Source organism: Vicugna pacos, chromosome 1 (genome assembly GCF_048564905.1).
Source record: "Vicugna pacos chromosome 1, VicPac4, whole genome shotgun sequence".
NCBI classification, from domain to species: Eukaryota; Metazoa; Chordata; class Mammalia; order Artiodactyla; family Camelidae; genus Vicugna; species Vicugna pacos.
In genome coordinates, this window is record NC_132987.1 from 82,898,885 (window position 1) to 82,925,042 (window position 26,158).

The 26,158-nt window shown below is 37.3% G+C and overlaps 2 protein-coding genes across 51 annotated transcripts in view; one reads left to right on the forward strand and one right to left on the reverse strand.

Moving 5' to 3' along the window:
• The window catches only part of ABI3BP (ABI family member 3 binding protein), a 237,934-nt gene that overhangs the window by 157,120 nt on the left and 54,656 nt on the right, over window positions 1-26,158 (forward strand). For 28 of the 50 annotated variants that reach the window (XM_072966334.1, XM_072966368.1, XM_072966340.1 and 25 more), the window contains 15 exons: window positions 267-326; window positions 2,915-2,962; window positions 5,182-5,238; window positions 6,176-6,235; window positions 7,033-7,122; window positions 9,990-10,049; window positions 10,674-10,754; window positions 11,343-11,402; window positions 13,594-13,668; window positions 14,554-14,610; window positions 15,274-15,354; window positions 15,810-15,857; window positions 16,636-16,710; window positions 18,938-19,012; window positions 21,454-21,528. In XM_072966334.1, the coding sequence (XP_072822435.1) occupies window positions 267-326; window positions 2,915-2,962; window positions 5,182-5,238; window positions 6,176-6,235; window positions 7,033-7,122; window positions 9,990-10,049; window positions 10,674-10,754; window positions 11,343-11,402; window positions 13,594-13,668; window positions 14,554-14,610; window positions 15,274-15,354; window positions 15,810-15,857; window positions 16,636-16,710; window positions 18,938-19,012; window positions 21,454-21,528 (1,002 nt within the window). The remainder of the gene's footprint in view (window positions 1-266; window positions 327-2,914; window positions 2,963-5,181; window positions 5,239-6,175; window positions 6,236-7,032; window positions 7,123-9,989; window positions 10,050-10,673; window positions 10,755-11,342; window positions 11,403-13,593; window positions 13,669-14,553; window positions 14,611-15,273; window positions 15,355-15,809; window positions 15,858-16,635; window positions 16,711-18,937; window positions 19,013-21,453; window positions 21,529-26,158) is intronic. The other 22 variants (XM_072966359.1, XM_072966386.1, XM_072966476.1 and 19 more) reach the window with 19 other exon arrangements.
• LNP1 (leukemia NUP98 fusion partner 1) overlaps window positions 19,409-26,158 on the reverse strand; it is a 311,204-nt gene continuing 304,454 nt past the window's right edge. Inside the window, exon 6 of the transcript XR_012075415.1 lies at window positions 19,409-19,421. The gene's annotated coding sequence lies outside the window, so the exon portion shown is untranslated. The remainder of the gene's footprint in view (window positions 19,422-26,158) is intronic.

The following is a 26,158-nucleotide window of genomic DNA, read 5'->3' on the forward strand; positions in this document are numbered from 1 at the left end:
AGGAGCCCAGATGGGCCAAGTTCATGGTCTCTTTCCAAAGAGGAGTTTTTGGCAAGATGGGTAGGTCTACTTTGGTCCATTACTTAGATGAGCATCATCACAGAATGAAGAACTTCTAGGGCACTTCTCAGGGACAGTTATCTGAGTACATAGACAGCCCCTCCTAAGGGATAAATTGGTACCTGCGTGCAGATACACCATTTCCCTCTGAGATTGTGTAAATGTTTAACATTCATTTTTTTGTTGTTGTTACTATTTTTGGTCAGTTCCGGCTACAGTCTTTGAACCAGTTACTCCTATAAAAGAGGCTCCAGCGACAGCATTTGGTAATGCTGCTTTCTGACCTTCAGCAAGTACTTTTTCTGCTAGTTGCCTAACCCTCTGCTCTTTCCACTCCACTGCTGTTCAGTTACATTATTGAGAGTTAAACATGCATGAACAAGTTACCTCTTATTCTAAAGGGAGCCAGCTCTGGAGCTAGTTTGGGATATTTACCCGCCTTGTGAATTTATTTACATTTTTTTTCATGCTATTTAGTGCTCTGAGCTCAAGCAGTGTTCTCTGTTAAGATAAATTTTATCTGTTTAGGAGAACCCTGATCCTGATCTGTGCTAACCAGTTTGTGACTGGGAAGTCTCTTTTCATATTCTTTGTACACCTGCCTTTTGTTTTTAATCTGCCTACTTTTTTGTTGTTTCATCAACATTTGATAATACATTTTTAGTGAATTTTCTAACAGATAATGTGATGAAGGCTAATAAGTTTTCATGGTAAGCCCCATTCTTGAGGTGAATCTGATTCCCCTTTATCCTCCTCTATAGTTTAGAAATGATTCTTACCCTTTTAAATGCAGTCAGGGAACTCTAGGATGTGATAAAAGTCATTCTTGGCTATCTGAATTAATAACTTCATTTTATATGTCAACTTTGTCCCCTAAATACCTTCAATAACAGAGGAAGATACAATAGCATGGTAGAGGCAAACTTGCAGACTATAAAGATACATTTCCTCAAACTAAGGAAAATTGATCAAGTTTTGGAGAACTTAAAGAAGATTTTTTTTCAAAAACCTATAATTTGCAGAAGCTTAAGCTTTAAAGTATCTAAAGTTTATCTTCTACTTCCAAAAACATGCCAATGAACGTATCATTCACAACACAAAGTTAAAACCATACCAAGCCCACATCTAGCTGAGACCACACCAGACCAAAGGAGGGTTTTTGGTTTAAGGAGCCTGGTAGCCTGTCACTGGTTGAAAATGTACCACCACATACCGCTAGTGAGGGAATCGTGAAATGATTTTTGGCTTCACAAGGAGTTCATGTTTGGAAGAGACATAATCTTTTCTCTGAATCTAGGTAGTGGGGGATGTGTTACACTTTTCATTGTGCAGGATAGTTGAGCACAATTATTTTACTGCATGAAAAGCCTAGAGAATGAAAATATGGCAGGGTGTGTTTTCAAAAATAAAGATTTTTCTTAGGTACCTAAACATTAAATGTTAGACTTGTTAAATCCTTTTTTCAAACGGACAGTATGTAATATTTTACCTCTAACTCATGTGTAATCCAAAATGGGTGCCTATAGTTCTTGCCTAACTGGCGATTTAGGGGCCCCAAGTTCTTCCATCTCACACCTCTATAGCAGGTCTTAAAGAGGTAAAATCAATATGGATTTCAATACATCAGGGAAGGAGTTTTGGCCTTGAAATCATATCAGAAGTTGCACAACTGGAGAGGTGAGCGTGAGCAAAGATGAAATAATAGGATGTATGTGCATACAGCCGGAGGTGGGCAGAGTTCCTGCTGCTTCTAAGTGCCAGGCAAAACATTTTTGTTGGGATGATGCATTTGAATGACAATGTGGGAAGTTGAATGAGATTGATGTTATTCTTAATGAGCATCAGAAACCTCTTCTTCCCACACTTGGATAATGTTTGCTGCACTGAGAGTGGACACATGCTTCACTGGATGCCACAGGATGAGCGGCTGCCCCTTACTTAGTCTTCTTGTTTGGACAGAAGTCTCAAGATCTTTCCAAAGCTGAATTTTCTCAGCAAGATTACTATAGCTATTTTTGGCTATTAGTGTAATGTCTGCTTGGTTCTTTGGGAACTTTTTCTGCAACCATAATTTGATATGCATAGAAGATTTTTTAAATTCAGCATCCACAGACGTATAGGTTAGTTTTTCATATGCTTCTTGAGGTTTGTTAGAAATGTATTTAAGCAAATACCTAAAATTATCCTAAAGTCTACCACAGTAGATTCAGATCATCAAGTACTAACTACAGGAACTGTTTTCCTCTTGTGCTGCTAAACAGAGACCAAAGGTAATTACTATCTCGTAAGATGAAGAAATCCTTACTGAAGTTTGGGCAAGTGTGAGCAAAACAATTGATTTCTTTTTCTGTTAGTTTGCAAGAGCTGCCGTACCAAAATGTCATAGACTAGGGAGCTGAAACAGAAGAAATCTATTTCTCACCGCTCTGTTGGCTGGAAGATCAGGGTATTAGCAGGTTTAATTTCTCCTGAGGCCTCTCTCCTTGGCTTATAGGTGGCTACCGTCTTACTGTGTCCTCCCCTGGCCTTTTCTCTGCATATGCACATCCCGGGTGTTGCTCCCTCTTCTGAGGACATTAGTCCTGTTGGCTTAGGGCCCCACCTTTATGACCTCATTTAACCTTAACTGCATCTTCAGAGGCCCTATTTCCAAATATAGTCACCTTGGGAGTTAGGGCTTCAACATACAGATTTTGGGGAGACACAACTGAGTCCCTAACACCTTTCATTCAAAAAAATTTTAAAGGTTATTCTAGAGGCAGTGTTACAGTGGCAGGATTCATTTTGAAGTGAACATTATGGCTCTTCATACATTAAAGATTGAACTCTTTTGTTTATTACGTTCCTGTTACAGACCTTGAACCTGTTACTTTTACAACGGAGACCTCTGGGACAGCACTAGGTAATGACCCTGTGCCCCTCCCTGGTACTTCTGCTGCTCGTCTGGTCCATTAAGTCTCCACCCCCATCATGTGGCTTTTCCTCTTTCACGCGATGACCATCCTTCATTGCCGTTCAGTCACTTTCTTCATCTGAAGAGTGCGGAAGCCTCTTAAAAACAAGTTTCCTGTTTTTACGAGAGCAGGCATGAGCTGAGTTCAAAACATTTACCTGCCACATAGCGCATTTGACATTGTCACGTTGTCTTGTGCTTCATTGAACAGTGTTTTGTATTAAAGCTGAGTTTGCAGCAAATTGGGATCTATTTCTGACCTAAGCTGACCAGCAATAATAGCTTTTCTTAAGCTCCTTTGCACATCTAAGTTTCTAGACTTTTAAAACACTGTTTGCATGGTATGTTTGTTTCTTCGTTGGTGTTTTACGTACTGATGTATTTTACTACTAATTTGATAGATAGGAAATTATCCAATTCTGAAATTTTAAATTATAAGCCTTTTCCTTAGTGTGACCCTTTCTTCCCCTCCCCTTGCACCAGAACTGAGTCTTCCTTCTTAATCATTTTTCCCAATGAGGAAGTTCTATGCGTATCTCATTACAAGTGCTAATTTTCATGCCTTGAATGAGTAACTTGACTATATTCATGAGTTTGCCTCCAAAGTACCCTCTGATAAAACCAAGATGCTTTGGCATAAAAGGAGTGAAACTTTTAAACTACAATTTCATGGAACTTTGAAAAATCTAATAGGGTTTGGAAAAACCTCTCCTTTAGCATCCGGAGCCATAAGACATAGAATAACAAAGGCTATTCTTTCTTTAGCTACCAAAGCATCACAAAGACCTCTTTGTCCACATCCCAGACCTAAAGCCACTTGGAGCGCTCAAGTACCTCAGACCACACTGGGTAAATGTGTGATTCCTTGGTTTAAGGGTGAGCCCTAGTAGCCTGTCCCAGTGAGAACCCAGAGCAGTGCCAAGCTCTTATTCTCTCTAAGCATGACGTCATGCGGTGGCATCAGTGATGTCTCCTCTACCCAGGTGTCTGGGAGAATATGACTGGATGAAATACAGTTGGTACCAGAATACCTTACTCTTTCCATGTGAGAGTCTTCTTTGATATACATGTAGTATATTTCTTACTGTCGAATTCCACTTGCATCTTAAAGGTAAAACTTCTTTAGCAGAGCCTGTAGATTCAGTTCAAGTGAATAAACAAATTGTAAGTCCCTTGCATATTCCTGGACCAATATTGGCAACTGTGGGTGATGTGCTAGCTGTAGGAGACTTACTTTAGTTCTAAAACAGTAACGTTGAGAATATGTTTGCATGATACGAAGGGAAAGATCGAAGTGGACTGGACTTGGACCTTGGACTTGGGGCCCACTACAGAATTTGAATGAGTGGAGGGAAACGTGGACCAGGGCAGGACAGGACATGTGGTGGTTAGGGGCTGGGGAGGGGGGTGCCCAGAACAGACTGTCCTACTTTAGGTGGTCAAAACATGGCCGTTGACGATGCTGCATTGGGATGGGTCCATTTGACCAGTTGAAAGAGGATTTTGAGGACCTGATTCAGGAATTTAGGTTTGACACAGAGACAGCAACTGTCTTTGATTTCCACTTTTTCTGGTCTTAGGCCAGAGAGGTGCTCTACTGAGTTTTACAGCCTGAGTAACCATCTTTATCCTGCTCTTTTATGTGCCATGGTTTGGGCAGAGGTCTCAGACTCTTTCCATAGATGAATTCTTGACAAGATCAGCAGAGTCTACTTCAACCAGTAATTCTTATGTCTATTTCAAACTTACACTGTCTCTTGTGCCCATGTTTACTTGAAAGCAGTAAGTGCTCATTTTCAGCTTCTACAGAAGTACAGGTTGATCAGATTATTTTAAAGAGAGTTTCTTTTCTCACTGTTAGGTAAATGCCTAAAAATATTTTCCAGGATAGAGTTTTCCATATTAATTATAATCCATTAGCTAAAAACTAGGAGAATTTCATGTTTAAGATTGTCGAGATAGTTCCAAGGCTAAGCCTAAGATTGATCATGACTATAGTTTGGCCAAATCTTCAAAGAACAGTCATCTACTCTTTCTCTCAATTATTTTTTGTTTCTTTGTTTCTGTAGAAAGGATGATACACAAGCAAGTTTTGTTGGGATGTGAATGTTTTAAGTTTTCATGTATTTTTAAATCTCTTTGATTTACTGTTATTATTTTTTGGTCAGTTCCCACAGACCTTGAACCTGTCACTCTTAGACCAGAGGCCCCAGGAACAACATTAGGTAATGACCCTGTGTTTTCAACAAGCTTCATCCTGCTTATTGTCAGACCCAGGGTTTCACCTTGCTTCGTGTGACAGTGCTTTTATTCTTTGTGGTCGTTCATCTATTTTCCTCTTAAAATTATGAAAACTCATAAGTTACTGGCTGTTTTTCATAGAACAAGTCCTGCAGGAACTTACTTCAGGACACTTATTTGCCATGTAGCCTATTTGAAATAGTGCCATTCTGTGTTTCATTGCAGCAGTGCTTGTAGTAAAACTGGTTTTCAAACTTAGCACAGATCTACTTCTGTCTAGACAGATAAAGCCATTAATAGCTCTCATAAGGCCAAGAGGATCCATTCACTGCCCATCTGTGTTTCTACCCTTTTCCGACTTGCATAATATTTTGTTGTTTTGTTTCTATTTCGGTAATAATATGTTCTTATTTTGCTAGTTAATATGGAACAGGTACCAAAGATTGAAAGATTAAATTGTGCATCTCAGATTTAGTGAGACCTTCCTTCATTATCCATTCAAATTGAGCACCAGTTCTTAACCTTTTTTTGCCCAATCAAGCTCCTCTGTGAGACTTTATCATTCCTAATCTATATTTCTTAAATTAAAAGGTGGTTTTTGTCTTCAAAAAGTATTTTATGATAAAAGATGATATAAAAGGAGTTCAGTCTCTTTCCAAAGATAAGTTCTTAGCAATAACCACAGATCCCACTTGGGCTTATTAATTACAATCAAATAATCAAAGATGGAGGAATAAGAAAATAGATACCTGACTTAGGTATGGCCAAATTTTAGGAAATCAGCTGTTTACTTTTCTAGTTTAACTGTTTTTAAAAGTTGCTATGTAGTACTAGAAACTTGAGATTCTTTTTGAAGTAAATGTTTTGAGTTTTCTTTTATTTAAAACAATCACTTGGCTTATTTATAATACTTTTGGTCAGTTCCCACTGCAGACTTTGAACCTGTTACGTTCAGAACTGAAGCTTGGGTGACAACAAAAGGTAATAACACATTCTGATTCTCAGTAAGTGCTTTTCCTTCTCATTGTCAGGTTCATTCCATCAACAGCATAGCTACAAGTTCTTTTGCTTCATAAGCTCCATCCTCCTCCTCTATTGTCACTCCATTATATTCTTCATCCTAAAAGCACTGAAGACTCTGACTCTTAAAATAAGGCATCCCTTGTTTTTAAGAGAGCCATGCATGAACCTAACTCAGGTCAACTGTTGTACATGTAACCATCTGAAATTGCTTTCATCATCTTATGTGTTTCTTAACCAATGTTTTGTTAAAGCTGGATTTCTAAAGCAGTTCTCTTGACTCTAATAACTGTTATGTTGTCAGGGGGGTTCTTTGTGGATCTAAAGGTCTACTGTTTTGTTTTTTTTTTTAACTATCCATGTGGTATTTGTTCTTTAACTGACATTTTAGTTAATTACATGGTCTGATTTTAGCAAACTGTCTAAAAGAGTTTGTACCTGGCTATCACCACTGCCAAAATATATTAGAAGTGATTCTTATCTTTTTTATTCAAAGAAGAGTTCTACAAATGATTCTTCACTTCTTGAATAAGTAACTTACTTTTATATATGACTCACTCCCAATGAACTTTCAATTGTAAATATATATATATATACTATTATAATAAGGGTGAAAGCTTTAAATTAAAAAGTCTATAAGCCACATTTCCTAAAATAGGAGGAAATGTAGTAAGTTATATTATTTAGAGCCACATATCATGCTACCCATAGATTCTGAACTACCGACTCCATAGTAACTGAAGGTTTTCTCTCTTCAGCTTCTAAAACATCAAAACGGACCCGTCGTCCACGTCCCAAACTTAAAACCACACCGACTCCTGAGGCACCTCAAGCCAAGCTGGGTAAATGTGGGTTTCTTGTTAAAGGAGTGAGTCCTTGCAGCCCTTGGGAGTCTGGGGTTGACGCTGGTAGTGAGAGTGATAGCCCCGGTGAGCCGTCTGCGGGGAAGCTCACAAAGTGATCTGCTGCTGCCTCCCACAATGAGGTCGCAGAGGAAAACATGATGGTGGAGACTTGTGTGGCAGCTGAATACCTTGTGCTTTATCCTTAAGGACTTACTCTCTTACTATGTGTTTTTTTTACTTTTTCTTATTTCATTCCATTCTTAAAGACAAAGTGTCTTAAATGGAACCAAGTGTTTTTGTTTCAAGAAACAAACATGCAGTGCCTTCCATCATCCCACAGCCCATCGACAGCTGTGACAATATCACAGAAGTAGGCAGCTTGTGTTTACTTCTCAGTCTGTAGTATCATTAGATTCAGAACCTGCCCCGATGTGAAACATTTAAAGACTGAACCAAGGCAGTATGTCTGCACAAATTGAGCTGTGTTTTGCGGGCGTTGTAAGCATCTCTGAGCTTAAAGAGAGGAAAGTTTGTGAAGGACGGGAATAAAGAGTCGGAAAGTAATTGAGTCTTAAAATCATGGAGAACAGAGAAAGAAAGAAAGGAGGTAGAGAGACCAACCAGAGACGACAGGCTTCTGCACAAGGGAGGTTCTGCTTCTAAGTGATGATGGTAGTGCTGAGTTTGGAAGGGTCCATTAGAGCAGCTGAGGAAAGTCCTTGAAGGTATGACTCAGAAGTCTGCACCTGACCCTAGAAGCATCAGTGGTCTCTCCTGTGACAGTCTCTCCCACCTATACAGGGTGCCCATTTTTATGATTAGGGCAGAGAGTTGCTCTACAGGGCTCCATACACTAGATGTTCCTTATCCTGATTTGCTGAGTAACTTTGCCTCAAACAAGGTCTCAGCCTGTTTCCAAATATGAGTTCTCAACAAGCTCTACCAGGTTCACTTTGCTTAATTCTTTTCTATGCCTCCTTTCAAACATAAAAGCTATTTTATCTAGGCTTCTCTAGACATGCTATTTTTTTTCTTCCAGTTTTATTGATATCTAATTGGCATACAGCACTTAGAAGTTTAAGGTATACAGCACAATGATTTGACTTACATACGTCATGAAATGATTACCACAGTAACTTTACTTAGTTTGATCCATCATCTCATATAGATGCAAAATTAAAGAAATAGAAGAAATATATCTTTTTCTTGTGATGAAAACTAAACGTCCTTTTATCTTAAAACTTCTACAGAAAAGCCAACAATTGCCAGAACAGTTATATGAATATATATTTGGTAAGATGTTTAAACAAGTTTCCTAGGTCAGTTTTCTACAGTGACTGGAATTAGGTGCTTAGACACCTAGGAGAATGTTGTGTTGATTCTATTGAGATATTTACCAGATTGTGTAGGCTATGAAACTGTCTCATAAAAGAACATTTACCTAGCTTTAGGTGAACAAATCTTTAAATAAGTATGTAACTTCAGAAAAAAATTTCAGATTGTTACATACCTATTGAAGCAATATTTTACTGGTGAGATTTAATTTGCTGACTTTTCACAAGTGTTTATTTTATTGCTTTTGACTGGTTCCTACTACAGATCTTGAACCTGGTACTCCTAGAACTGAAGCTCCAGAAATCTTCAAATAGTGCTTTTCCTGCTCATTGTCATACCATTGTAGCCACAAGTTCTCCTGCACCTTAAAACCATTTCTATACTCTGTTGTCATTCCATTGCAGTCTTCATCTTGCAGCTATGCTAAGCTCTGTGTCAAGTTATCTGTTGAGCTTAAGAGAACTGGGTATATACTAATTTCAGGATGTCCAACTGCCAGGAAACTGCTCAACATTATATCATGTGATCATGTACATTTGTTAGAACAACACTGGCTATTTTAAGCTTCCTTCCAAACGTGAATTTCCATCTATCCCTTATTTTGATCACTTGCCTTTTCCTCATCAATTGTGATAATACCATGTTTCTTTGATCATGTTACTTTTTATCAGATTAGAATCTATGTGATTATTTTTGTGGATCTGTTGTTTCAGGGAATGATGTTTTTAGTTAATGGTCAAGTATTTAAGTGTGCCTAAGTCTTGAACACTTAAATGATGGGTTTTCACGAGAGAGTAGGCTGACTCTTTCTCCTTCTCTAACAGGGCTTGACAGAGTTTCTTTACGTTTATCGAATCAGGGGCCACTTTGAAGTTTTGATGACCACACTCTATTCGTCACATTGCTCCTTATCCGTCCAAACATATGAACTCATTATTATACACATGAGTGTTGAAATAGTAGACAAAATAGTGGACATTTATCTCAACTTGCATAGAAGCATAAGTAGACTGATAAATGCATTTTCTAGTAGAGTTAGGAAAGTATATATTATATAAATGTATAAAAGACTTGTCCATCAGAATCTTTATACTAGCAAGAGTCAGCTAGTCAAACATCTACAATTCTTGCTGACCAAGTACTGAGCAAGGTGCAATGCTATGTTTATTTATGAGATTAATGGATAGTGGCCACAATTTGGTCAAATTTGCAAAGAGCAAGTGTGTGTCTCTTTTCTCTCAGTTCTGAAGCTTAAAAATTGACTTTATTGAAGTATAGTCAGTTTACAATGTGTCATTTTCTGGTGTACAGCATAATATTTTGGTCATACAAATACATACATATATTCATTTTCATATTCTTTTTCATTATAGGTTACTATAAGATATTGAATGTGGTTCCCTGTGCTATACAGTAGACCTATTTTATCTTTTATATATAGTAGTTTATCTGTTTTATATATAGTAGTTAGTATCTGCAATTAGTCTTCAAATGAGTTTTTAAAATCTCTCATTTATTTTATTATTTTTGATCAGTTTTCTCTACAGTCCTTGAACCTGTCACTCTTAGAACCAAGGCTCCAGAAACAACATTAGGTAATGATATTCTATGTTCCTCAACACTTTTTCTCCTGCTCATTGTCAACCCATTCCATCATCATCATAATCACATTATCACCAGCTTCATAAGACGGTCTGATCATCCTTTGCTGTTCTTCAACTTTATTTTTCTTTTTATTAAGAGTACTGAAGATTCTAAAAAGAAGCTACCTGTTGGTTTTAAAAGGAAAGCATGGACAGAATATCTGTCTACCATGTAATTTGATTTGAATTTGTGTCACATACTTTCGCCTAAACTGTGATCGCATTTAAAGCTGAATTTAAAACAAATTGGTAATGTCTTTGTACTCTCTACTAAATCATAACAATTTCTATAGTACCATGGATTTTTTGACATATTTAAATTTGTTAGTGTGAACCACCTACGGTTTGATTATAGTCTTACCTTTCTTAAAGTTATAGATTTACAAGATTCTTTTATGTGTGAGTTTTACCTCTCAAGAATCTTCAGTGATAAAAGCATTAACAAAATAGGATAAAGTATTTGAATCTTAAAAATATATGCCTTAAATTTCAAGAAAATGTAACATAGTTTAGATAATCTAGAATGTTATTTCCAAAACCACCTTCACTAGAGTAATCCAGCATTTCTTCCTTCAGCTTCTAAAACATCACGAGTTCGCCATCCACGTCCCAGACCTAAAACCACACCAAGCCCTGAAGCATCTCAGACCAAACTGGGTAAATGTGGTATTCCATGGTTTGAGGGATGAGCCCTAGCAGTCTGTCCCAGTGCAATGCCTCTGATGGGCAGTAATATCCTTCATGTTCCCTAAGAGTCAAGGCATTGAGGTATGGTTAGGAGTTGCTTCCTGGATGAGGTTCTTGGTGTCTCTTATTTATAGCAAGATTGGCATAATCACTCTTGGTTATTTATGGCTATATCTACATCTAAATGTATGTAATCTATTTATTATAGCCAAGAGTACATAAACATAGTTATTTTTTTCCGCTTCCAAGAAATGCAACATTACTTTCATATTTTTTTTCCTGTATATCGCCTGAACAAACCAAGCTTTCATTATTAGAACCAGAAAATCAAACACCCTTCCTAGGAAAGCCTCGTGTTGATGATACTGAGATTCATAGCAGAGTTCAAAGGTTGTGCTTACCTTCTGCAAGGAATTGTTTCTAGCTACAGAGACAGCTTTCTGTGAATTCAAAAGTTTAAAAAAAATTGCTTGTCATTTGAGCTAACATTTTGAAAGAAAAGTTAAAGACTTTCTGTGAGTGTTTAAACTTTCCTGTGCTCATGTTGTTTTTGGATAGTTCCTGCTACAAGCTTTGAACCTGTTGTTCATAGTTCTGAAGCTCCAGAAACAACATTAGGTAATGATTTTTGTGACCTCATTAAATGCTTTTCCACTTGCTAAAAAGCCGCTTCATCACTGTCATGGCCAGAGTGGCTCCTGCTTCCTTAGGCTGCTGTTGTAATTCTGTTTCGTACTTCGTCTTATAAGTAGTCAGGAGTCTTAATTCAAGTGCTACCTGTTGTTTTTAACAGATGTCCCTGGATTCAGCTGAGGATATCTATCTTCCATGAAACCCCCTTTAACATTTTATTTTGTGATTCAGTGAAGAGTCTGAAGCCCAGACTGTTGCGCTAAATAGTTGGTATTTAGATCTGTAAAATGATGATAATTAAGTACAATGAAATTTCTCTGAGCAACTTACTTTCTATCAGATTTTTGTGATAGTCTCATTATTCTCTTCCTATTTTGAGGAATGAAGTTTCCTTGTTAAATTTAATTATCCAAAAAAAAAGTTGCTTCCCGAAAGTATCAATTCTAGTGAACAGAAGTTATAGGCTTCCTCATCATCAATGCATGTGGCTTTTACTTATAGTTCAGCATTGGTTCTGAACTTGTACTAAGGAGGAATCTCTCTGAGTATCTAATTACACATATTAATATCTATATCTTTATCAAATTTTGTTATTATTTTGGTCTAAAAATCCTCAGTGATAAGGAACAAATTAGCTTGTTAAAATAAAATTTTTCAAACTTAGACAATAAACTCAAGAAAATCTAATATTTTAGAAAACATTGGTCCCTGTACTTTGCTGTTGATGGTTTCCAAACCTACAAATACAATAGCAGCTCAAGATTTTCTTCTTTTAATTTTGAAACGTGGGGGAAAATATCCTTCTGCCAAGCTTTAAATTTCTCAAAGCTTTAGAGTTGAAACCAGGAAAATCGAATGATTTTGGTTTAAACAGTCCTTCCAGCCCATTGCAGGTGTGTCCCAAAAGTAAGTGTTGTGGCTTGCTAACTGGCACCTCCCACCTCCATGCCCTCTAAGAGAGAAGGTGCATAGAGTGGTTAGCACCTCTACGCTTGCTTATTGACCAGAAGGTTCACTCTTGGAGGAAATCTCTAAGGTGGTCAAATGCGTAAGGATTTTCTCTGACAAAAGATGTATCTTATTCAGTTCTCTGATCACTCTGCTCCATGCAAGTCTTTTTAAAATAGCACTCTTTCTTTGGCTTAGGTAAACAGACATTTTCTTGCCCTCTGTGGTCCCAGCACCATATTAGCAGTTGAGTGGCATGGGGTGTGGAACAGAGGTGGAGATCAAAAGTAAGGGCATGTTTTACCTCTTGAACAAAGTGCAATATAATTGTGAAGAAAACCAGTTCTTGAGTTTTTCTTAGATATAAGACAGTTTGCTTATACAAAAGCAGCTTGTTTGGTTAAAAAATAGAGAAAATATTTGAAGGAGTCAAGGATCTGTGTGGGCTGAGAGAGAATAGTTGGGCTTTGAAATAAGTAGGATTAGAATTAGTGGATGGAATGGTGAGAACAGCAAAATAAAACCAAATAATTTAACACCTACTGAGGATACCCAATGGGGTGGTCAAATTGGAACACAGAACAGAACACTACCAGATGATATGGAACATTTTGTTGATGTTACTGTCATGAAATCAGCTGTAGGAAACTCTTAGAAAGCCCTTGTGAGAATTTAGATACAGATAACAGTAGTCACTGAGAACCTAATTTTTTCAAATAGGCTCTTGTTTTTTCTAGAAGGATGGTGAAAATCAGGGATCAGCAAATCAGTAAATTTTTTAATATGAAGAGTTAGATGGTGAATATTTTAGACTTTGCAGATCATTCAGTTTCTGTCACAACTACTCAGTTCTGCTATTGGAGCTTGAAGATAACCAAACCCAGGATATAAGTGATAAGTAAATATGCCTTGAATCTTAGTTGGTAGGTGTGGTTCTGTTGCAGTAAAAATTTATTTGAATTTCATACCAGTCTTACATGTCACAGAATATCACTGTTAACTTTTTTCTAGCATTTAAAGATGTAAAAACCATTCTTAGCTCACAGGCCAGGAAGAGGGCTGGATTGGAGAGGGTCAAAATTTGCCAATTTCTGTTTTAAATAATTCGTATTCTGCATGTCTCTCCATACCCTGCAATTTTGAAGACCTACATGTTGCTACCTTTGTCTAAATCCTGTGAAATAAATTATCCACAATTACTTTGACAACTTACACCCTCTTCTTTCAGCTCCCACTGAACTGCAAACTCTTATCTTGAAACCAGTGACATCACCAAGCCTAGAAATTACACAAAGTCAACCCGGTAAATAGATTATTAGATCTGTTTGGGTACACCATGACTTTCAGGGGACACACTCCAAGTGTTATATTTCCAAATATTAAAAAATGCAAAAGGAAATACGCATTTAATAACTGTATATGGTACATGTTCTCTCCATGATTGCATATTGGTGTTAAATTAGTAATACTTTATATTTATATTAATTGTCTTATTCAACTGCATAGAAGAACTTACCTTCATTTTATTGTGTTTGCTCTGTATCATATTAGAGAATAATCATGTACCTAATTAAGTAGTCAACAGAGCCACTTAGAAGAATTGATTTTGTTATTCACCTTTATTTTTCACTAAGTTATGAACTTGTGGTTCTCTTTAGTAATAAGCTAAATTTGTGCTCTGCTATGTGAAAAGAATGCTCACTTGTTTGTGACCACTAAGGAAGGGGAAAGTTCTTAATTCAGTGAAGATAACAAAACTTCACCTTACACAATATAAGCCTGGATATTATTACCCTTCAAAATTAAAAACAAAGTTTTAAAATGTGGTTGCAACCCTTTGACATTTACTTTGAAACACTGGATCTTATTTTTTTTTCTAGTGTAGGATTATAATTCCTTTTCATCCCCTTTGTGTATCTTTTAATTACCTAAATGGCATTTTGGTGTTTATGTTGATGGTGTAAGATTGATTGTTCATGATAACCTACAACACTTATAAAATTATGAATTCAGTTCGGTTATTAGAGCTTCCTTTAGTGTTAATAATACTATTGTTATTATGATAATAGGTAACACGGAACACTTACAAGTCCAAGGCACTTGCCTAAATACTTAGTTTGTATGAACTCATTCAATGCTCACAACAACCCATCCTTGATCAAATGCACCATTTTGTATTTTTTGCTAGTTTCTGAAGTCCTGGAATCGGTTACATTTAGCACTGAGTCATCAAGGGAAGCGATAGGTAATCATGTTCCTCAAGGGGAAGTCAGCTATATGTGCTTTTCCATCTCATTGCAGAAGTCATCTTGGGATGTTCTTATGCTTTGTGACATTTCATAGCTCCTCACGTCTTGTCTGTGCTCATCCAGTGAATCTTCAGAGTCAGATGTTGTATGCAGCACATCACGTTTGTGTCTGCTGTATTGCTGTGCAAGTTTCACGGTTTCCTCACTTAGTTTCCTCTCACTCTGAACACACAATTTCATTTTTTAATATTCTGATCACTCTTTTAATATGGATATGCATGTCCTAGTTTTCATTTTCACGTTGTTTCTAGGATTCCTCCTCATTTCAAAGGACTCACCGTATGTCTTTTTCTGACTAGAGTTCTTTTTAAAAAAGTATGTAAAGAAGTGAAATTATCTGCTTTGCTCCAGGTGGAAATTGCTGTAGACCCTGCCCGTTATCGTGTGTGTATGGGGGGCAGGGTGTCCCACAGTGCACACTGCCTTCATTTTTGCCCTCTTAAATTGTAATCATCTTCATAATCTACCTCAATGTTATTTCTTCTCACAAATGTATCTACTGAAGAAAATTAACCTCTATTCTCACATTAGCAAGTATTCCATTTCAAAGTACTGTGGGTTGTCCGTCACTAACCAGCCGCTCCCTGCTTCTTCCCTAGCACTGACTGGAACAGATTATGTATATCCTGCTGCCAAAGCACCACTCAGGCCAGAGGAGACAAAGACTGAAGGTGGTAAAGGTCTTCATGCTTTGATTCATTTATTCAAAATAAATGTTTATTAGCACCTGTTGTGTTTCATGGAACGTGAAAGTTCAAACTAGAGTATTTGTTCTACACCTGAAAGGCTTTGAAGAGCTATAGCTTCCAAAATTCTTGGATTTAAAAAATAATAGTTGACGCTGTGAAAACAGAAATAAATGTCAGTTTCTCTGTGGTATCTAAATAATGAGGCAGAATAACATCGGATGATCAGTTAGTGACAGTTAAAACATAAATATTAATTGGAGGATTAGGATTATAGAAAACGATTTCCCTCTTGGTTCTCTTTCTTCTTATCTAAGTCCATTGTCCTGTCTGTGAAAATAGGATGCAAATTCTCAAGAGAATGAGGTGTGTTGATATTCAGGAAAGACATATTTGACTGTAGCTTCATCTTACAGTTTCTTAAATTGTTCTCCTTTGTTTTGATGCAGCTGTGGAATCTATTACATATGTGTCTGAACCGCCCGAGACCACGCTAGGTAATGACACACCTCAGCAACTTTTGTCCGCGTTGCCAGCATCACAGGAGAACCCAGGTTCTCCGTCATTGTGAATTCATGTTGCAGCATCACTCTTTGTCATGGCACTTAATTTTCTTTCTAGGTGCTTCTCTTCATAACCATTGTCCACAAAGTGTTTTCTCCCATTCAGTTTTGTGTTTAGACCTTGGTCTCTCTCTCAAGTCACCCAAAGTATCGAATCTAAAGCATCTTCTTTCTAACATTGAACATTCTGCCAGCTTGGTATTGTGTTGACTATTACAGATAATATTTTGTGTGTGATAATCCATTTATACTTTCTGCCCAAGCAACATACTTTGTATTAACCCTCATTTCATCCCATTCATTTACATGTTTTTTTTTCCATTAGACAAGTAAAATTCAGTGCTTCTTAAATGGCTTATGCTTTAACAGTTTTTAGTACTGTTTTTCTCTTTATGGTTAGTATTGAATGTATCTTTCTAGCATTGTTGGGGAGGTACTAGGGTGGAGTGCAGTTTTAAAAAATAAGGATATTTGAAAGTATTTTGTAATCTGGCATCTCTAAGCAATTTTTAAATGCATTACGACGGAGTGCTATTTTGCTGCAGACTTGCTCTTCTCTTTTCTTTTCTTTTCTTTTCTTTTCTTTTCTTTTCTTTTTTCTTTTCTTTTCTTTCTTTTTCTTTCTTTTTTTCCCAATCTTTTTACCATCCTTTCTGTCTTCTGTACTCAAGGTGTGTGAAACACTATAGTAACCCTGGGTACTTTCCTTCAGTTACCATAGAAACGTCACCTCTGCCTTCCCAAACTGTAATCCTACCCAGCCCAGATGAGCCTCAGACCGACTCGGGTAAATACATTTTTTGTATTTCATGTAGAAGGTGAGTGTTTGCAGATTTTGTAAGAATGGAAAGACAATACGTGGGCACTATTACTAGTTATCAGAAGCCCTAACTTAATCACTGCTCACGGGCTTTGATGGCTGATCCTGCGGTTCTGTGCCCCACTTCTCCTTCTGTCCACAGTCTATAGCCAGTCACGTAGCAGTGTTGTGAATATTCTTTAGGGCATAACTGAAAAGCACCTCTCAGCTACTCTGCAAGTGTTCTATACAGGAACAGGACTGTTCCTGGGGAAGAACATTTATATTCTATTTTGAAATATAAATGTATACCCTAATTTTAAATAGTTCGTCATCTTGACTAATTTTACAAGGCCTCTGGCCATGTAAAAAGGACTTTAGGTATCTAATTTGTGTTTGAGATTAACAGAAGCTTCCAGAAGTGGGTTTCGCTGTGCAGTCCACATGAAGGGTACAACTGGCCGGTCAGCATGTCATTATTCAGGTCCCTTACTTGTTCCTACTGCTCCTTCCTGTGGTGGTTTGGCCATTTCACTGCATCCAAATAAGAGAAATCTTGAATCAAACCAGTTGCTTGGCAAGTCATAAAGATTTACCTGATGGTGGAATCTGAAATTGAGGAAAACAAATTATCAGCGTGGATAAATGTGCTGCTTCTTACAAGGGAAACTTCCCTCAGTCTACGGGCATTCTTGGCATAGCAGTTTATTAGAAATAAGCCCAAACTTGTATTTTGGTTGCCATTAAACTATTTTTTAGGGTTCTATTTCCAAAGGAGATATGGATATTAATTTCATTCATTGTCCTCTGAAATATCCTGTTAAACTTTGCCTATTAAATTGTGCAGTTTAATTTTTACCAAACTTCCACACTGACTGCATTAACTGGGTATGTGTTAATCATCTGTAACTTTTCCAAAGTTGTTTTCAGCAGCTGTAATCAATATGATTGAAATACTGAATTGTGAATATTAGTAGTGATACTAATCTCATTCATTCTGAATCATTTTTTGTAGAATTGCCTCATGACATCCATCTCCCTGCAGATGGTCTCTCTTAGCCCTGAGGGAAGCAGATAGCCTATCAGTAGGAACCTCAGCAAGCAAAGGGGTTGAGAGAATATCACAAGACTACAGAAACTCTCGCAGTGTAGAATTTTAGGGTTGGAGGGGCTCTTAAAAATCCTGTTACTGTTGATGAAAAATCTGAGCCTGTAGACCAACTGATGAGCAAAGGGAGCACTAAATCTCCAGGTTCCAGGCTCCTAAACCTGTGTCATCTCCTGCGTATCTTGTTCCTCTCTCTGCAGGCAAGAAGAGTCCACTGACACCACTGCAAGCCTTGTGTATTTTAAATATCAGGAAGAAGTCTCTACAGACTCTTTAGAAACTTTCTTTTGTCTAATAACACTTATTTTCAGAAGATTTTCTTAAGATGCCTTAAACTCCATCACCGTGAAAACCATTTTGTTTCTTCTTACCTCTCTTTATCCCAAACACACTTAGCCCAACCAAATGAGTTATTTCCACAAGCTGCCACTTTGCGTTCGATAATTCTTTTCTTCCAGCAGAATACAATTTTAACTTTCTTGGTGAAGAAATAATTGATTTTTAACCTGAGCATCCTGGAACTTCTTTGGGAATTGTCCAGCAAAAGAATAATTTTCTTCAATAATGTATCCTTTCTATTTCTATTCAGTTTTTTTCCCCATGTGACCAGTAAAAATTGTGTTTTGTTTAACAAGATGAATTTTTTTTTCATTAGCATTTACTATTAAGATGCATTCACTTTTTAGGTACATTTGGAACGTAATATGCTTTTTATTTTGAAGAAATTATATCTCTCTGCACTTAAAATATTATACTGGGGTATTCTGATAGAATGATATTAACCAATAAGAAAGGGTGAATTCTTTTTATTAGGAAATTTATTTTTAACCTACTTAAAAGGTACTTGAAGTAGATATTTATAAAATTCCAACAGTTTCATTTTCCAGCTGAATATCTCAGATACCAGTTAATGTGCCTTCTTGTGTTTTCCATTTTAATAAGAAAATTATCTTCCTATATTTTGTGGCTCTTTGGGAGATTTAATTGCATTAATTACTGTGTATTTAGGTCTTCAGTCACTCAACAAACATCTTTAAAATCCTAGAGGCTTAGGTATTGTGCTTCTTAAAGAGCTCAAGAGCTCCAAACCTGTATCCTGTTTTTTAGCTCTCAAGGAGATACCGCGAGCTCCTCCCAAACCAAAAACATCTCCACACCCACGAATCCCACAAACACAGCCAGGTAAATACGTGTTTTATATTCTGGCCTGAAAAGTTTGATGTTAGGGGAATTACTCTGTTGACATTATAGCAAGTTAAGTTTTTAATCCTTGTAAAACAAGTCTTGCTTTGAAATCTAGTAAATGTTTACATATATTTTAGATATTTACATAGATTTACATATATTTTATGTATTTTAGATATTTAAATATTTACATATATTTTATCCTGTTTATCCAAAAGGATATTATTGGGGTAGCTTAGTCCAGAAAGCTTCCGTATTGTTATATTATTTGAGAGCGGGATGGAGAAGAATGGAATTTCTTGAAAGAGTAGCCTGCCTATTCCCTTTGCCTCTCCCAACTTGAGAAATCCTTCCATGGTCCTTGAATGTCCTTCCCCTGCCAATCAGCTAATTTTTTTTTTTTTACCTTTCAGTAGATTTTTTTATTCTATTTTTTTATTGAAGTGTAGTTCATTTACAATATTAGTTTCAGGTGTATGGCAAAAGAATTCAGTTGTACATGTGCATACATGTATATATTTTCTTTTCAGATTCTTTTCCATTATATATTATTACAAGACAGTTTTTTTTAACATTAATTCATGAAATTTTTTTAACATATATCCTTTCCTATAAGGTAATGATTACATAATATTGATTTGATTGTTTTGCTATACATTTTGGGAAGGACCCAAATAAGAGTCAATATAAACTATTTTTTATTCTATTCAAGAAACTCTTACTTGAATAACTAACTCTACCCTAACTTCTCAACGAAGATCTTATTCAGTTTCTCCAACTGCCTTGACAGAGCACCATTTTGGGCTACCAGAAACTTGACATGCCTCAAAGAAAGCTTATCTTTTTCTCCTTTCATTTTTTCATTTACATCTGTTGCAGATTCTCAGCATTTGCCATTCAATTTTTATTCTTTTTCTCATCCGGCCTCTGCAGCCCATCTGTTTTTCCAAACATCTCTAGCATTGATGCCTACTTCAAGCATCTACCCAGTCATGCCTAGTCCATGGTCATTAATCAACTGATCTCCTGTTGCTCTTCTCTCCTAATTTAAAATTTTGTCACTCCTTGATGCTTAAGTGATTGATTAATCCATTTCATCAGTTAGTCACTCAACAAATATCTGTGTGCCAGACAATGTGCTAGATACTAGGGATGTGAAACAAAATTTCATCCTTCTGTAGTCAAGTTACAGTCTAGGCCAATCACTAAATTTATATTTATCATTTATACATGGCCCACTTCCAAAAAGAACATGAGATTCACCGACCCAATTTACTAGGAAAGGAACCCTCACCATCACTAATGGTCTGGGGAAAGGAAAATGTTAGCAGCATCAAAATTACGCTTGATCCAGGAATAAAGACAGTCTCTTCAGCAAATGATGTTGGGAAAACTGGAGAGCAGCATGTAAATCAATGAAGCTAGAACACTCCCTTACACCATACACAAAAATCAACTCAAAATGGATCAAAGACTTAAACATAAGACAAGATACGATAAAACTCCTAGGAGAAAATATAGGCATAACATTATCTCACATACATCTCAAAAATGTTCTCCTAGGGCAGCCTACCTGAGCAATAGAAATAAAAGCAAGAATAAAGAAATGGGACCTAATTAAACTTACAAACTTCTGCATAACAAAGGAAACCATAAGTAAAACAAAATGAGAACCTCCAGAATGGGAGAAAATTTTTGCAAATGATGAAACTGACAAAGGCTTATCTCCAGAATATATAAGCAGCTCATACAACATAATAAGAAAAAAACAAACAACCCAATCCAAAAATGGGCAGAAGACCTAAAGAAGCAATTCTCTAAGGAAGAAATACAGATGATCAATAGGCACATGAAAAAATGCTCAATATCAGTAATTATCAGAGAAATGCAAATTAAAACTGTGATGAGGTATCACCTCACACCAGTCAGAATGGCCATCGTTCAAAAGTCCACAAATGACAAATGCTGGAGAGGCTGTGGAGAAAGGGGAACCCTCCTACACTGCTGGTGGGAATGCAGTTTGGTGCAGCCACTGTGGAAAACAGTATGGAGATTCCTCAAAATACTAGGAATAGACTTACCATAGGACCCAGGAATCCCACTCCTGGGCATATATCTAGAAGGAATCCTACTTCAAAAAGACACCTTTTGCATTAAGTTAATTGCTATCTCTTCTGAAGTGAAGATTTCAAAAAAACTCTTAATCCTACCCTTAGTCAAATTTTACTGTTTCTTAGATTTCATTTTTCTTTAAGTATCTGGAATTCTAACCAGTTGATTTCTAGAGCTTAAGGGTTTTCTTTTCCATCTAACTCCCATTTCAGTACTTTTTTTTTTTCAATCAATGGTCAGGCTTATACTTTGTCATATCTTATGTGTTAAGTATGACTGGGAGATGCTGAAACCAAATGACTCATGATCTGAGCTCTCTCTTTCAGCTCCTCAGGTGTTGCAGCGTGTTACTCTGAAGCCAAGGACATCACCAAGTCCAGAAGTGTCCTATACTTCACCTGGTAAATGCTTTCTTTCCTATATAAGCCAAATGCATTCTATTGTCACACTCTGCTGTAATGAAACATGAAAGCTGATGGATGTGAGGTCACTATTTCAGTTATGTTCAGGCACCATGTTGTAGCATGCATGATATGACAATTTTGGAGTGTTCACAACAGTAATCTAAGTGCTCATATAGTAAGCCACTTACACAATTAAAAGGCAGAGAATTATGCCAAGGGTAGAAAATTTCTTCTAGAATTAAAGTTTTCTCATTTTCTGACTTCTAAAAAATAACCTACCAATGTTAACTATGTTCTGCTCATGTTTCACCAAAATAAGATAAATAAAGGATTTGGGATTTTTCCTCAAAAATGATAAAATGTTTTACAAACAGAGAAAATGATGTTTAAACGTTTTCTCAGGTTCAGAAATTTTGCACTGTCCAGCATTGAAAGTTTTTTTTTTCTTTTAAATTCAATTTTACCAGTCCATGGAGCAATAGCTTGAGTTAAGAAATAAGAAATGTGTTTCACACACCAAAAATGATTTATTTAGCTACAAGTCTATTTCTTGCCTATCGTCTGAGAAGGCTTTTTTTGTCCATGGATGGAAGAAATAGCCTCACATTTGTGCGAGTAGTTAGAGTGGGGGCTGCAAGGACCCACGCATTTCTCTAGGTCTTCAAGTGACCACAGCAAGCCACTGTTAGCTTCAGTAATTAGTTCACAGTTAGTTCACTAATAAGCCAAACCAAGTTAATTTTTAACTAGAGTATCCAAGAATTCTGTAAGTTTTTCCCCTTAGTTTTGAAGGGTTCAGTGACTATAAATTCCAAGATGCCCTGTAGGCATATAGAACATCTCCAGAACCAAAGGATTTCTGAGCTGTAGCTTGAAATGATGGCATTTTGGAAGCGAGTGAGTTCACTTGCTATCATGTTTCCAGGTTGTATAAGAAGAGGGTGTTCCTGCTGCTGCTGTTGGATTGTTAAATTGTTGCAGGTGGTAATGGACTACAAAAAGCCTCTTTTGCCCTGAAGTCTAGAATTTAAATTTGTACAGCTAAATGCAGCAGTCAGTATAAACACCAGTAAGAAAAGAAAAAAAAAAAAGCTAATCTTCCCACTTGCAAAAGATCAACTTCTTGCTTTCACTTGTGGGAAAAATGTGTAACAGAAATTGAGTCATTACAGATGCCAACAGTAGATTTGAGTAATTTTATTCACTTTTCCTTTTTGTTAGAGAAAGTGGTACTGTTGGTCCTGATATGATGTAATCTCATTAAACCAGTATCTCTAATAGTTAAACTTTTTCTTCTTTTTTTTAACATCTTCTTTTTTAAATTCCATTACCACCTAATTTTTCAGATACTCCAACCCGTAAGTTTGAACCCTAGTAAAACGGCACAAACACTTCCCCTGAAGCCTTCACTGGGCTGATTCTGTTGACTCTCCAGTTCCAAATGTTCAGTTCGAATTCTGTCTCTTAACCTGGGGCCAGTCCTGCCACTGTGTCCATCAGAGGTTCCCCTGCTGGTCTGGAGGTGTGATGCTACCAGAATAACCATAAGTCAATCATTACTGCTTTTCAGTTTTCTTACAAGTGTTCAAACACAGGATTCAACCCATTTTGGGATTGTATCTAGGCTCAGGTTTGCATCCTAAGGAGCCCAAGACCTTGTTTACCAGCTCCTCAGAAAACAGGGTAAATTACGTGTATATTTAATGTGTACTCGTATCCTAGAGAGACACTCTAAAAATCTAAAAATGTGAAGTGTAGTCCTGAAATCAGGACAGAGTTATATTTTATCATGATGTTTATCTCAAAATGTATTGCGAGACAGCCAACATGGCAAACTTGAATTTTTAGGCCTATATCAAATAAGTCAGTCTCAAATGCTCTGTGCAGCTCTTCCATTCTGTAGATTCCTGGGCATAACATATGTTTCATCCAGTTAGGGCTTTAGAAAATATCTTTCAGTCACTCAGTTATATTATCTACTACACTTAAGGAGGAATCTAGACAAACTGAGCCCACACACCATGTCCAGAAATAAAGCAGAACTGACTTTCCTTCTGACCCATCATTTCCTTGACATGGCTTCTCCTTCATACCATCCCTTTCTTGCTCTCATTGCTTTAATCTAAAACTCTGCCTGCCCTGATGCCTGGCTCAGCAGAACTGTGCCTTCTTTGTAGATTTGTTCTGCATCAGGGGCTGCCTTGCTTTGTGGTGACTCTTCTGGTCCACAGGTATTTGGATAGACTTTAGTCATTGGGAAGAAACCAGGAGAAAAAAAAAATTTCAATTTCAGCAAGCTAACCAATCTTACAAATGGTCTATAAGTATTCTCTTTGGCAAATTCTGATTTTCAGTCACACTTCAGCATTTCTGCAGTTAGGAAAGGAGGGACTAATGCTAAAATGTCTTTTGGAAATGGAATGGCTGGGACCTAGACAATGACTGAATGGTGTTATGGAGAAAGGGATGACACTGTGGTTTTTAGCTCTGGGCTAAAAGGTGGTCAGTGATAATGCCATTAACTACAGCAGGGAACACAGGAGGAATAAAGGCTTGTGTTTATATGTGCGAGGTTTAGAGGGCCAGCAGGACTGGTGGTTGAAATGTATTTTGGGATTTCTAAACAGAAGTCATTGTTAGGATGTAGATTTGGAAGTCATTTGTCTGCATATGGAAGGTTCTTAAAACTTGTGAGCGGATGATAACATCCAGGAGGAAGTATAGGCTGAGAAATTAAGAGATGGGAGATCAGAGTCTGAGGAGACACAGTTATATTTAAGGAGTGCATAGAGGAAGAGGAACCAGCAGAAGTTGCCATCAAAAATCAGAGAGTACAGGAAAGAGGGACTTGGCAGGCAAGGCAGGGAAGGGTGGCCACCAATGTCAGTGAGGTGGACAGGGGTCAGAAGGGCTGCTGGACTTGACCATCAGGTCCAGAAGCCTGCATCTGAAACTCTGTGAGTCCATGCTTCAGAATTCAGCAATTTTCAGACTTTAGAAAGGTGAGACAGCACAGTCAATCACCTCAGGTCAATTCTAGTCAGGTTTTTCTGTCAAATAAGTGAAGAGAAAAAAACCTTTCCATTTTCAGAACATTTTGAACTTGAGAACTCTGGCTGAGGCTGTGTGGATCCACAGTTTCAGGAGATCAGACCACAGTGGGTGAAGAAGATGCAGCTAAATGACCAGGAAGCGCAGGCAAAGTTTTAGATTAAAGAAATGAGAACAAGAAAGGGATTGTTTGAAGGGGAAGCCACATCAAGGAAATGATTATTATTTTTAGGATGTTGGAAGATGTGAGCTGTTTTGTAGGTGGAGAGGGAGGGACTCGTGGATAAATGGAAATACTGACTAATGGAGAAAAATATAAGATAATAGAAATAATGGAAAGTAAAAGATCCCAAAGGAGATGGGAGGGAAGGTGGCCCAAGAGCACCAGTAAAGCTCAGAAAGTGGCCTCTGAAAGGGCAGGAACCTCACTCCCTCTCAGACTGGACCTTAGGGTACAAGGTTAGAATAAAGGAAGAGAGAATCCGGAGGTGAAAAGGATGTGTGGTCTACGTGTATTACTGTTCTAAGAGAATCTCTTTGTAGCCTGTTGCAGGGGTAAACTTACTGAAGACTTCACGTCTGCCACCTGTATCTGAGTGACATGTTCGTTCTCTCATCTACTCTGGCAAAACATTCATGCACGTTCACTTACATTTGTCCATTTTGGACATTTCCTTTCATAATTGTCTTGTTAGTTGAATTTTTCTTTGGAATGGTGCCCTTTATTCAAAAAGATAGTTAATACAACCAGTAAGTTAATTGGTTAGTTATATAAATGATAAGTTGGCTAATTCAAAAGGATCTAAAATATAATAATGATAAGTATTCTTGTACGGAAATCAAAACTGCCTTCTCAAGTAAATTGTCATGATTTACATTGGTAAGGTTCCCCCAGCATGAGAGATTTCAGTTTTAGGAACCCTGCTCTTATTCAATTTAATATGCAGAGGAATGCCACATCGGGGAAAAAAAAAAGACTTGGCATTTCTTGGAGCTGCCGTTGACCAAGTATGAGAATGATTCATATCCCTTTCCTGTGAATATTTCTACTTCTTTCCTTTCCACTGATTTCACCTGCTTTAGAAAGCCTGCCAAGCCAATTATTATATCATCACTTCATGGTTAGAAAGTGCCAGTTGCAGCAGCAGGAATCCCCATTACCCTCATCTAAATTCCTCAGTAAACGAAGGCAGGCAGTGAGTGATGTCTTTACAGTGTGGTGGGTTTATGGGTAGCACATTTCTTCTCAGCTTCTCCTTCCCTGAGTCCCACACCTCTCTGTGCTCTCCAGCTCTGTAACCATTAGGGTGCTTATAAACTGCAGGCTGCTTTGTATGGTCGTGACCTTCCCAGAGCCACACCAAGCACCTTCTTGCTCACCCTCAGATAAGCATTTCATTTGATTTACAATTGGAAATTCTTCCTCTTTTCTTCTTTGAATCCTTAAAAATACTACAGAGCGTAAGTAAAATGGTCACTGTTGTGATGGGTTTTCTCTAACTCTGTCCACTACTAAGCTTTTTGAAGTTGCCTTTTTTAATAAAAAGAAAACTCTTGATTTCAAGTTCCCCTGGTT